The sequence below is a fragment of the Microcebus murinus genome, chromosome X (genome assembly GCF_040939455.1).
Source record: "Microcebus murinus isolate Inina chromosome X, M.murinus_Inina_mat1.0, whole genome shotgun sequence".
NCBI lineage: Eukaryota > Metazoa > Chordata > Mammalia > Primates > Cheirogaleidae > Microcebus > Microcebus murinus.
The window spans coordinates 26,149,259-26,161,260 of record NC_134136.1 but is presented as its reverse complement, the minus strand read 5'-3'; the positions used below and the strand labels follow the sequence as shown (position 1 = coordinate 26,161,260).

General features: G+C 34.5%; 1 protein-coding gene across 3 annotated transcripts in view; it reads right to left on the bottom strand.

Moving 5' to 3' along the window:
- The window catches only part of DIAPH2 (diaphanous related formin 2), an 824,298-nt gene that overhangs the window by 738,085 nt on the left and 74,211 nt on the right, over positions 1-12,002 (bottom strand). For 2 of the 3 annotated variants that reach the window (XM_075999380.1, XM_075999381.1), the window contains exon 5: positions 10,317-10,337. The exons of the other annotated variant lie outside the window; for it this stretch is intronic. In XM_075999380.1, the coding sequence (XP_075855495.1) occupies positions 10,317-10,337 (21 nt within the window). The remainder of the gene's footprint in view (positions 1-10,316; positions 10,338-12,002) is intronic. 3 annotated transcript variants of the gene reach the window in all.

The window sequence follows — 12,002 nt, the reverse complement described above, 5'->3', positions numbered from 1 at the left end:
CCAGCTAATTTTTTCTATATATATTAGTTGGCCAATTAATTTCTTTCTATTTATAGTAGAGACAGGGACTCGCTCTTGCTCAGGCTGATTTCGAACTCCTGACCTCGAGCAATCCACCCACCTTGGCCTCCCAGAGTGCTAGGATTACAGGCGTGAGCCACCACGCCCGGCCCATTTGTTGTTTTCTATACTGTTTTGATAGGTAATTGTGATTGCAGCTATAATAGCACATGCAATTAATGCAGCAGTAACCCTGGTATCTGAGTTATGGTGACTACAGCAAAAAAATTATTTTAAATACCACTAGTCACATGACCATTATTTAGGGATGCAGACCTACAAAACACTTTACACAAGCATATAAACTGGATAATAGTATAAGTTATGAATATCAATTGACGACTGACAGAAAATACCTTGGCCGGTATATACTACTCAAAAGACTGTATGTATGTACAGCTATCAGCCCAAAAAACTCCATAGGACAAGGCCAGACTCTAACCAGCTTCCAGGGACTTGGGGAGAGATGCAATGTCTTCTGAAAAATTGATGCACAAACCTACAAAAATACATAATATTCAGATCATATGATCTACATATTTGATCTAATATGTAGATTAAATGAAAAAAAAATACATGAATAGACTTTAAGCACTCCATTAATCTAAGGTGGCATTTTTAAGATGATCCTGTTCTGCCCTTATCCCATTCAAAAGAGCTAATATTGGTTCGACCAAACAATCCTTTCCTAACAAGCAGATAAAAGAAACTTGATTAAATAAAATGGGAGATGGAATCGAGTATGCGAGAAAAAGGCCAACACTTGATATATAGTAAGTTAAGGTACCTTTTTAACATGGATCATAATCTGATTATTTCCCCTTTTCCCCTGCTGACAAGATTATCTGGATCAAGAAAGCATTGCCTCATAAAAAATATCTCTGTATCATGTCACTTTAAGTATTATAATGGAAACAGCAAATTCCATAGAGCTTTTAAAGGATACATAGTATAGAGATTATATTACTTAACAAAAACAAACACAAAAAATACTTATCATATAATCATCTCATGCTATATATCTGATCAAAATTTTTGCCACAGTTGAAAAGTAAAATAAACCAACCCAATATGAAATAATGGCTATACTAGTTTTAAATGTTTTATATTAAGCATCAGATTTTAAATCTACTTTCACCTGACTATATACACAGAGAAATATCCTCAGTAGAAATTTCTAACATGATCGCCATCAAAATACACAGCTAATGAACTTGCAATGCAGAATTGTACATGAAAAGTACGTCTTTTCATTTCTAATATCAAGCTATATTATAAAACATAACTATCCCATATTCATAAATATTAATATAATCATTTTATAAAATGTCTAACCCTAATGCCAATATTCATGCTGTTATAAGCCCAAGGTAAGACTTGTTAATATTTCATAATCTATACTTGAGCTTGCCTTAAACAATGAGTTTAATCTGGCATAAGGAAATAATGTAATTTTATGACAATGCACTAAAACGGAAGGGAGTGATAAGAAATTGTTATAAAAGTGAACAGAGATACAAATAACAGATACCCCTATCCAAAACAAACACAAGTTAGCATACAATGTTAAAATGTTAAAAAATGGGAAAGTAGCTAGCTATTCATTGCATTTAATGAATGTGAAATTAGAAAAGACCAAAATTGGTACTTTAATAGTGTTTGTGCTAATTTTAAAAGATCACTTACAAGATACCATCATTGAATAGTCTCAGGTCTTATTTTCATCTGATTACCAAATGAGTTTTTCTACTTTATATATACTAGTTAAAAATAATGACATTATTTGTATTCTGATTGAATTTAGATTTTTAGCAAAATTGTTACTATTATAAAACTAAATATTTTACACTAGTAGCTATCCTATAATTTCTAAACTCATTTTAAAAAAAACAATCAAATTGGAGTGCAAGAAAGCAATGTTTTATCATCATGAAGCAGCTACTTCAACCTCCAATAATCAATGTTTTGTCTCCCCCTTCTGGACTACACAATTATAAAAAGAAAAAAATGGCAAAATAAGATCTTTTTTCGTAGGATATATTCAAATTGGCCTGACACAAGTATAACATTACATAAGGTAATCATTAAGATACTATTCTAGGCCGGGCGCTGTGGCTCACGCCTGTAATCCTAGCTCTTGGGAGGCCGAGGCGGGCGGATTGCTCGAGGTCAGGAGTTCAAAACCAGCCTGAGCGAGACCCCGTCTCTACTATAAATAGAAAGAAATTAATTGGCCAACTGATATATATATAAAAATTAGCCGGGCATGGTGGCGCATGCCTGTAGTCCCAGCTACCCGGGAGGCTGAGGCAGAAGGATCACTCGAGCCCAGGAGTTTGAGGTTGCTGTGAGCTAGGCTGACGCCACGGCACTCACTCTAGCCTGGACAACAAAGCGAGACTCTGTCTCAAAAAAAAAAAAAAAAAAAAGATACTATTCTATTAATAAACTAAAAAACTTCAATTTAATAATGCAGTAGCAGTTTAACAGCCTACTAATACATACTGTCACACTTAGTGGTATTGTATATATATTACTATTACTAGGTAGCTTATAGTAAGGAACACATTGATAACATTTTAAATTTATTACTCTGAGCTTGGCCTTAAGTTTATACTTTTAGCAGGAACTTACTCTCAGAATTACCTTTTTCATGAGCATGAGGGAAAAAATTCATTTGGCTCTATTTTGAAAAAAAAAAAAAAAAGTCCTGCTATAGTCAGTGCTCACAATTCCCATTCCCCAACTAGGGTAAAGAAGCACACATTTGTACCTAACCTTTACTATGATGGGGTTGTCCTCTTGACTGAAATCATTTAGAAACACTGAAAAAGGCAAAAATGTGTCATCTTAATTATTTAAGATGATTTATCTGGTAACCAATATTATAGGCCACCAACATGATTAGCTCTTCTTTATCTGGGTCTATTGAGTCACCTGCAAGTAGACATAGCCTTCATTACCTAGCAAAGATATTCAGGCACCAGCCAGGCGCGGTGGCTCACGCCTGTAATCCTAGCACTCTGGAAGGCCGAGGCGGGAGGATTGCTTGAGCTCAGGAGTTTGAGACCAGCCTGAGCAAGAGTGAGACCCCGTCTCTACTAAAAATACAAACAAATTAATTGGTCAACTAAAAATATATAGAAAAAATTAGCCAGGCATGGTGGTGCATGCCTGTCATCCCAGCTACTCGGGAGGCTGAGGCAGGAGGATCACTTGAGCCCAGGAGTTAGAGGTTGCTGTGAGCTACGCTGACGCCACGGCACTCTAGCCCAGGCAACAGAGTGAGACTCTGTCTCAAGAAAAAAAAAAAAAAAAAAGATATTCAGGCACCAAGTTTATAAGCAGGTAAAGGTTATTAGAATGATAATCAACATATTCTCAGAAGCAATGTGCTGAGAGTATATTTAATAGTAAAAGCAGAAATTTGAAACAGAGAGCAAAATTATAGCCAATGTTGGAAGAGCTAAAAAATGCTCCTACATGATGATAACTTTCCTCCTACTTTTGTGATTCAAGTAATTTCTCCTTGATTAACATTTTTAACTGAACCCATCACCTTTTAGCCCAAACTTGGTCTTGCTCCTGACTTCTCTTCTATGAATGCTCAAGACACTTTAGTCACCCATGCTTGAAATTTGAGTCATTATTGATTCACACATCTCAGCCCTTTTTAATCATTTGCTGAGGCTGATAGATTCAACTTCCACAATCTCTCTCTCTCATGTATACCCTCCATTTAGTTAGTAACCACACTCCAGTTCAAGGTCCTATTACTTAAACTACTGCAATAACTCCCAGCTTGATCTCCCTGCGCTCATCTCTAACCTCTCCAATTTCCACTGATACACCTTGGATTTATACACCTTGGATTTTGTCATTCCATGGCTCAAAACCTTCCAGGGCTCCTCACTGACTATTAAAGTAATAACTGCTTGACATATCTCTCCTAAAATGATCTCAACCTATCTTTCCAAATTTAACCCCGCTAATACTTGTTTTTAGTCACCTTAACCAGCTCTTGGGATTGGTTATTAAATACCCCCATACTTTCCATTGTTCCCCTCACTCCACCCATGGAAGCCTCTTTGCTATTTTTCAAATACCCCAAGCATACCCCCACCTCAAGGCCTTTGTCTAACAGAGTGAACAACCTGAAAGAGGGTAAAATATTTTTAAAAGGGTAAAATGTTTTAAGAGTTGTTTCTTTAAACACCCGCCCCCTATCTTTCTGGGAATTAAAACCTGCATCCCTGCCTAAGGCCAGTAATCGGAAGGGCAGGGCAGTGTTCTTTGTACCACAGGAGATGGCTCTGACCAGGCAGAGGTCAAGAGATTGCCTTCAGCTAGAAATAGGGTCGGGGTCGATCAGGACCATCAACTATAGTTGAACAGCAAAAGTCCCATGATTGAAACTCCTTTTAAAAGCTCTGTATTTCTGCTTATAAAGAGGATGATGGTACTTCAAGAGGACAGGCTCTGTCTCTTCATTTGCCAGCAGATTAATAAATTACCTTTTCCTTCTCCTCCCACATTCTTCTGATGTGGCCTTGGGGACAAGTGCCGAACTTTTTTGATAACGTTTGCACTTAATGTTCTCTCTGCCCTAAATATTTGTATGGCTCTCCCCATTTTCATTCTGGTCTCCGTTCAAATGTCATTTACTCAGAGAGCTCAACTATCTAAAATAGCACATTCATGATCACTCTCTGCTTTCTCATCTTGCTATTGTTTTTTTCTATTTTCATTCATAGCATTTATCTACCATTACATTTGGTATGTGTCATACTGTTTGTTTCCCCATCTTGAATATAAGTTCCATGAAGATTTTATCTGTATAGTTCATCATTCTAGTACCTAGAATAGTGCCTGTCCCATAAGAGATACCAAGTAACTTTTTGTTCAAAAAAGGATTGGAACTGTCTAGAGAGGTTTACAGAGTTACACGGAATAAATGAGTGGTGAATCAGGGAATCAAACTCAGGTCTTTCCGATGCCAAAACAAGTACTCCCCAAAAGCCCCTGCTCCTGATGTCATTAAATTACCTCTTATTTAACATTGTAAAGTCTGGTCACTATAATTTTATTTTCTAGTTATCATATATAATCATGTTAATTCTTACTTTTTTTTCCACCTGTAGATAGATTATTCTTGGTTTGCAATGAAATGAAAATCATTTCAGCTGATTTCTAAATCTGTTTTATGCAATGTATTACTGAATAATAAAAGTTTATTTTGGTTCACAAAATTCCATAACACGTACTTAAAACAAGAAGCCATTAAAAAAGTCATTCAGTTCTTTCTGTCTCTACCCTACCCCAAATTCTCTTTGCTATTTTTAGAGCTCTACAGAAAGACATTTTATCACTTCCCCTCACAGCCAGTATCTATACCAAATCCTCAACTATTTTATCAAATCTTTAAAATAACACTGTCAATTTTAACTTGAGATCACATATGAATTCTTTCTCAAAGCCTATCAATAATCCACACCACATAACACAGCTTCCAATAAATAGGCAAAGCGTTCTCCTTCCAACATCCGGCTGATCCTTCCACCATTCTTGACCCAGAATAAATCCTATTTCTCCCCTTTAAATCTTCAAATAGCACAGATCGTGAATACTTAGCCAAAAAAAAAAAAGAGAGACAGAGAGACAGAGAGAGAGGCAGCTCATAGTCTTATCTCATTTTACCGCTTGGTCTTTATGTTTTATGTCTATCATACCAAGCATTTTGTAGAATTCAAGACATTTAACAAAAATGTAATTTGGACTTACTATTTGCAAACTTCTTTATGTGTTAAATATATTAAATATAAACAATACACTTCAAAACTATCCTGAATTTAGTACTGTCATCTTCATTTTATCAATAGGGAGACTGAGATTCAGACAGGTTAAGTAAATTATCCAAGGTCACACAGCTAGTATGTATAATAACAGATTCAAAATCGGGAGCGTGGTCCATTTGCCTCTGAAACCATGACTTCTACTAAAATTTGCATTTTTTTCATATAGTCTATACTGTGAACATGAAAGGTCTCATAGTATTATAGAAAGTATTATTCAAGGATATAAATCACTATAAGTATAAAATAAAATAGTATTATAAAAGAAGTCCTTAAGGAATATATAACATATTAATAATAAGAATTATAAGATAGAGACTGATTCCTTAAGAGAGTTTTAAAAATAAAGTGCTATAGAAGTTCAGATAAATTGCTAGGTGGTAGGGAATCAGGATCAAGATAGGCTTCAAGGAAGAGCTGTGGGAGAGGGATAGAATGTTAACAAAAGAAACATTGTATACAAAAAGATCCCTAGAGAAAAGTGAGAAGCAATACTGCCTAAGGGGGTGGTTCTGTTCAGATAACAGGCAGTTTTCTAGCCTTTTAAAGTAAAATTTACAAAGAATAGTGAAAAGTAAGGCTGATGGTAGTTCAAGATTGGGAGGGCCTCAACTCCATTTCTGCTTCTAATCAACATTGGGTAGACAAAAGTATTAATAAGACAGGCCCATTCCAACCTAGTTCACTAGATATTCCATCTTTCCAAATTCAATCTGGCTTTCATACCACTCATCTTTTAACAAATATGTGTAATCTCTAGGTAACCACAACACTTAAAGTGGTTATTCTAGAATTTCTACTCTCAGGAACATCTCTATGGAATTACTACCTGTCCTTTTTATCAATGAAGAAACACCTCCCATTTTCTTAAGATTAATGAGACTAAGCTACCCTTTAGTACATGACGGTCACCAGAATTTTTTCATTCCTCCCTCTAGGAAAATAATAAAAAATCTTCCTTAAGGCAACTCTCCCATCTAGAACTAACCCTTCATCATTTCCTCTAGAAGGTGATTCCTATAATTTCCTACCTTCATAGGATTTTCAAATTCAAATGTGAGAAGGTGGTCAGAAATAAGAAATGGGTATAAAATAGTTTATATTGTGGATCAATCATAACACCTGTCTCATTATACTGTCTTTCAAAACACTCTGGGAACCATATATATGAACCATAGATGGCCTGCTGGCCTGCTACTTTACAACCTTTATGATTTTGCATCTTGAGGTCCTATCTTTATTCTGTTTACCTATATGTCTTCTTCATTAGACTTAGTTTCTTGAAGGCAGAAACTATGTTCACTAGGGAAAAAGAACATGTAAATTACTTATTATAATAAAATATCTTAAATATAATACAGCTATATACACGGTGCTATGAGAAAGAACTAGTTATCTAGAATAGCTTCTCCTAAGATTGACATGAAGTTTAATCTTGATGGATATTTAGGAGTTTGCTGGATACACTAAAGAAGAAAAGGGCATTCCAGCTCAAATAAATAGAATATGCTTAATTTAGAAGTATTAAAGAATAGTATTAAGGAATTGTTAAGTATTCCTGTATACATGAGTAAGAATGCAGCTGGAGATGAAATTAGAAAAGAAGGCAGAGATGAGATCACAAAGGGGAATAGGGAGCCATTTCATGGTTTTGAGGAGGGAAATACAGTCGTCCCCCCCTTATCCACAGGGAATATATTCTAAGACTCACAGTGAATACCCGAAACCATGGATCATAATGAACCCTATATATATCATGTTTTTTCCTATACATACCTATGATAAAGTTTAATTTATAAATTAGGCACGGTAAGAAACTAATGGCAATAAGTAATAATAAAACACAACTGTAACCAGCCCCATACTGAACAAATTTCAAAGCCTCCCCCTTAACTATTTGACCCTGGAGTTGTTTCCCAGAAATAGTGGATTTTCCCCAAGTAAGACAAAGAAGCTGAGATTCTGAAGGCCCCTAGGCAGAATTCCTGATGCCAAGATTCACCATCCCCCACAATCTGCCCCCAATGCATATAGCCCCTGGTGAGATACATCATGACCTGCCCCAGGGCAAGGGGCTCCTCCTTTAAAAGTCTATGATTTCCCTGAGTTGGAAAGACAGGATTTGATTTAAAGCAGCTTCTCCCTCTCTTCTGTGGTATTAAAACTTCCTTTCTTCCTTGGCAATCCTCATTGTCTCAACAACTGGACCTATACCTAAACTCCCTTTCAGTTTCAATAACAGAACAATTATAACAATATACTAATAAAAATTATGTGAATGTGGTCAGTCTCTTTCATTCTCAAATTTCTTATCATATTGTACGTGAAGTAAATGAAACCAAAACTGTGGATAAGGGGATCATTGGAACATGATCTCTAGTAGCCATGTAGAACACTCACGGGCATGTAAGAGACTAAAGACAAGGCTACAGCAATCACAGGGATGTTAAATGATGAATATGAACTAAGGAAGTAATAGTGTGGGTAATTAGGAGAGAGAGTTCAAACTTATTTAGGAGAAATAATCAGCAGAACTTAATTGGTTGGATGTGGAGGAACTGGTAATATTTTACTGCCTTCTGACACAGTGCATTAGATTGGTTCCAGCCCACATTAAAATAAGATCAAAATCCCTTTTATCTTCCCAAACTCTTATTCAACCCCACCCTTCCTACATAGAGCCTCCAGTTTAATACAAGTCTTCAAAAGACTCTCAGCTATTTTCCCAAACAAATCTCTTTGTCCTAAACCAGTGCTTTCCAAAGTGTGAAGTACTTCTCAGACTACCTTAACAGTAGTACTAGATAAAAATGCAAATTTAATGGCCACATCTCAGACCTTCAGAATCACAATCCTGTGGGAGGAGGAGAAATTTTGCATTTTTATGTACTTTAAAGTTTGAAAACCATTAACCTAATCCAGCCTACCAACTTTCAAATTTATTTCTCTTAAACACTGCTTTCATCGTATTACTTCCTTGCTCAAACTAATTTCTATTCTTTTGCCTGCACTTCAAGACTCTTTCAACTTGATTTTTTAATCTTTCCAATATATATTATTTCTTCCAACAAAGTCAACCTGATTTCTCACTTCCTTCTTCCCCACCCCTGCACACGTGGTTTGGTTCTCTCTCTAGGCCTTTGAATTTAGTATTACTTCCAGAATCTGAAAGCTTCTCCATAGTCTCTTCCCCCTAGTCAAACCCCAGCCATCATAACTAACTATTCCTGAAAGCCCAGCTTAATTCCAGATATTTACATGGAGTTTTCTCTAATTATTCCAACCTCACTTCTTTCTCCTACTTAAGAATTCCTATTACACTTATAATCAGCATGCACAATTTAAGGTTTGATTACTCCAACATATATAGACTAGAGAGTCTTACCTCATTTTTATTTTCCAGTCATCAGTGCACATAGCATAATTCTTGACACATAATAAGCACTAAATAAATATTTCCTGATTTTTTTTCAAAGGATTAGAAGGAAAAGCAGGATTTGTGATTTTTAAAATTATCCTAAAAGGCTGATGGGTTTCCCCCCCTAGATATCACACAAATTTTAAAAAGGAAAAAGAAAATCAATTTTAAAAGCAAAATAAATATTAAATACATTCCTTATTCTAGATACCTCAGTACTCAGTTATGTTAAAGATAATGTTTCCTATCCTGTTCTCTAAATAAAGAACGCTTAGTCATGAAGGCAAGGTAATTACAAATAGCTCTCAATCACAATACAGGAAACTTCTGGCATGTTATATAATAGTGTATCATGTAATTATACCACTGAAATACAGTACATTGAATATAAAACCCTTAAATGGCAGCAACAGAAACAATCTTAAAATTCAAGCCAATCATTTGAGTTTATCCATTTAATATCTGAACCCCAGAAAAATTACATGACTCACCCAAAGTCACAGAGCTGATTAAGCAACAAAAAACACAAGCGCCCAGGCCTCCTAACTGCACAACAAGGGGGTTTTTCACTACACTATATGCTCAGTGATACTATAATCAAAGTACCATATTTTAATAAGAATTCCTATTAGCATTTTAGGAATCTCTTTCTACCACCCTAAAAAATTGAGATCATATACACGTTTTCATCAGAATCATAAAGACTGACAGAGTTAGTATAACTCCAAAAACAAAAAAAAAATAGTAAAAAATTTCCAAGACAAAAATATACAAGCATATTCTAGTTCTAAAACATCTCCCAAAACCACGGGAAAAATACTTGCCAGAGCTAAATTCTAATCACCTGATCCTAACATTCGTCTCACTGCTTCAGTAAAACATGTATCAAAAGAAGAACCAAACACATAAAATACCACAAGCAAAAAATCACAATCCACAAAAGTCCAAATTTATATCTAAGGGTAAAACACATCTTTTGTACTCACCGTAACTTTACTTCCAACTATCTGCATGCAGTGGTCAACGAAGAGGGGTTATGGTGTAAAAAAAAACAAACAGCAACAATATTAGTAATCAGAGGCTTTTCACAGAAGTTAAGTGTTTAGTAAATTAGTAAATAGCTAACCCTATTTATACTTATAATACTTTAGATCTAGAGAAGCTAAAACAAATATATCAATATTAATTTCTACTATGTTTCAAGAATGTATAAAGTCTACAAAATAAAGATTCCCAAATAAATGATAATTACTATTTGAGGATCTTTTAAAATGTACTGTAATGGACTTTTCATATAGTGCAATCTAAATATCAAGTAACGCAAGGTTACGTGTAATCAGGCATCAGATATTTTAACATCTCACAGCTCCTGAAAAAACTATCAATAGAAAATTCATATTTTCCCCAAAATATTGCTTTTTATTTTCTTTCCTTCTTAGGGAAGATATACTATTAAGATTGAAATAAGGTATTTTAGAATATAAATTCTGCATTTAAAGTCATGCATTAAGTTCAGAAGTGAACTTTAGGTTGAAAACTGGAATATTTTTATTGTTATGAATTTAAGGTCTATAATATTGTTTTATATTATACTTGAAAAATACAAAAAAGACAGATTGATTATTATTCTACTTTCTTAGGTCATCCTAGCATTTCTATTATAAGATCAGAGTTTGCTATATAATGTAAAGACAAAGAAGCATTTCATATCTAGACATGCACATATTCATAATGAGGAAACAGTTAAAAAAACTGCAACTTCAATTGAGCTTTCCTAATGGGTAAGAGACAAAAGAATTTTTGAAAGGCAGAATTGTATTTAAGAAAGCAAGAACTAAACTCATAGTCCTAAATATAATTTTATGCCAAAATGCAAATATAAGTTGAATCACTGTTATCACATTCTCATATTTCAATATCAAACACTGTCCGAAAAATAGCTAATCCACAATCCAAAACCATTAATCTGATAGCAGTTATTATCAAAATCTCAGCTAGTGCTTTATAAAAAATAAAATTTAATTGAAACCCTAGTAAGAATCTTAAGAGGATATCACAATATACAAAAAGATAATGACAGTTTCCAAGTAAACGGTCATTTCAGAGGAATCGATGAATTTCATACAGCAACAGATGCGACAGATCAGACCAGGGAAGCTAAGAGTAACTATTTTGGTCATGTCTGGATTCAATTGTTTCCAATCATATCCAGATCATACCTGGAAAAGACCTGAGAAAGAAAGGATCTGATAATGGCAAAAGCAAAACCATAATACATCTATACACATACACATAAATGTACTGCAACTTGTAACTACTTGTTAAATATATATATAGGTCAGTTTGATATATATATATATATATATATGTCAGTTATATATATATAGGTCATCTAACAAATTTGTAGATGTAGCGGGTATCACTATTGTAAATTATCTCCTATTGAGATTAAAAAAAAATCAATGCTACCTTTCAATAGCTCACATCTCCAAAAGTATAATTTTACTTGCTTTTTAAATCTCAATTTCAAAGATTATGATTTAAATTAGAAATAAACTAGTTTCTTCTAATAAGGACGTCGGCATTCAGCAAACTAATGTTAGGACTTTGGTGAATAACTTTTCCTCATAAATGTCTGTGTATGCTGTTAAATGCATGCAAAATACCCTCTA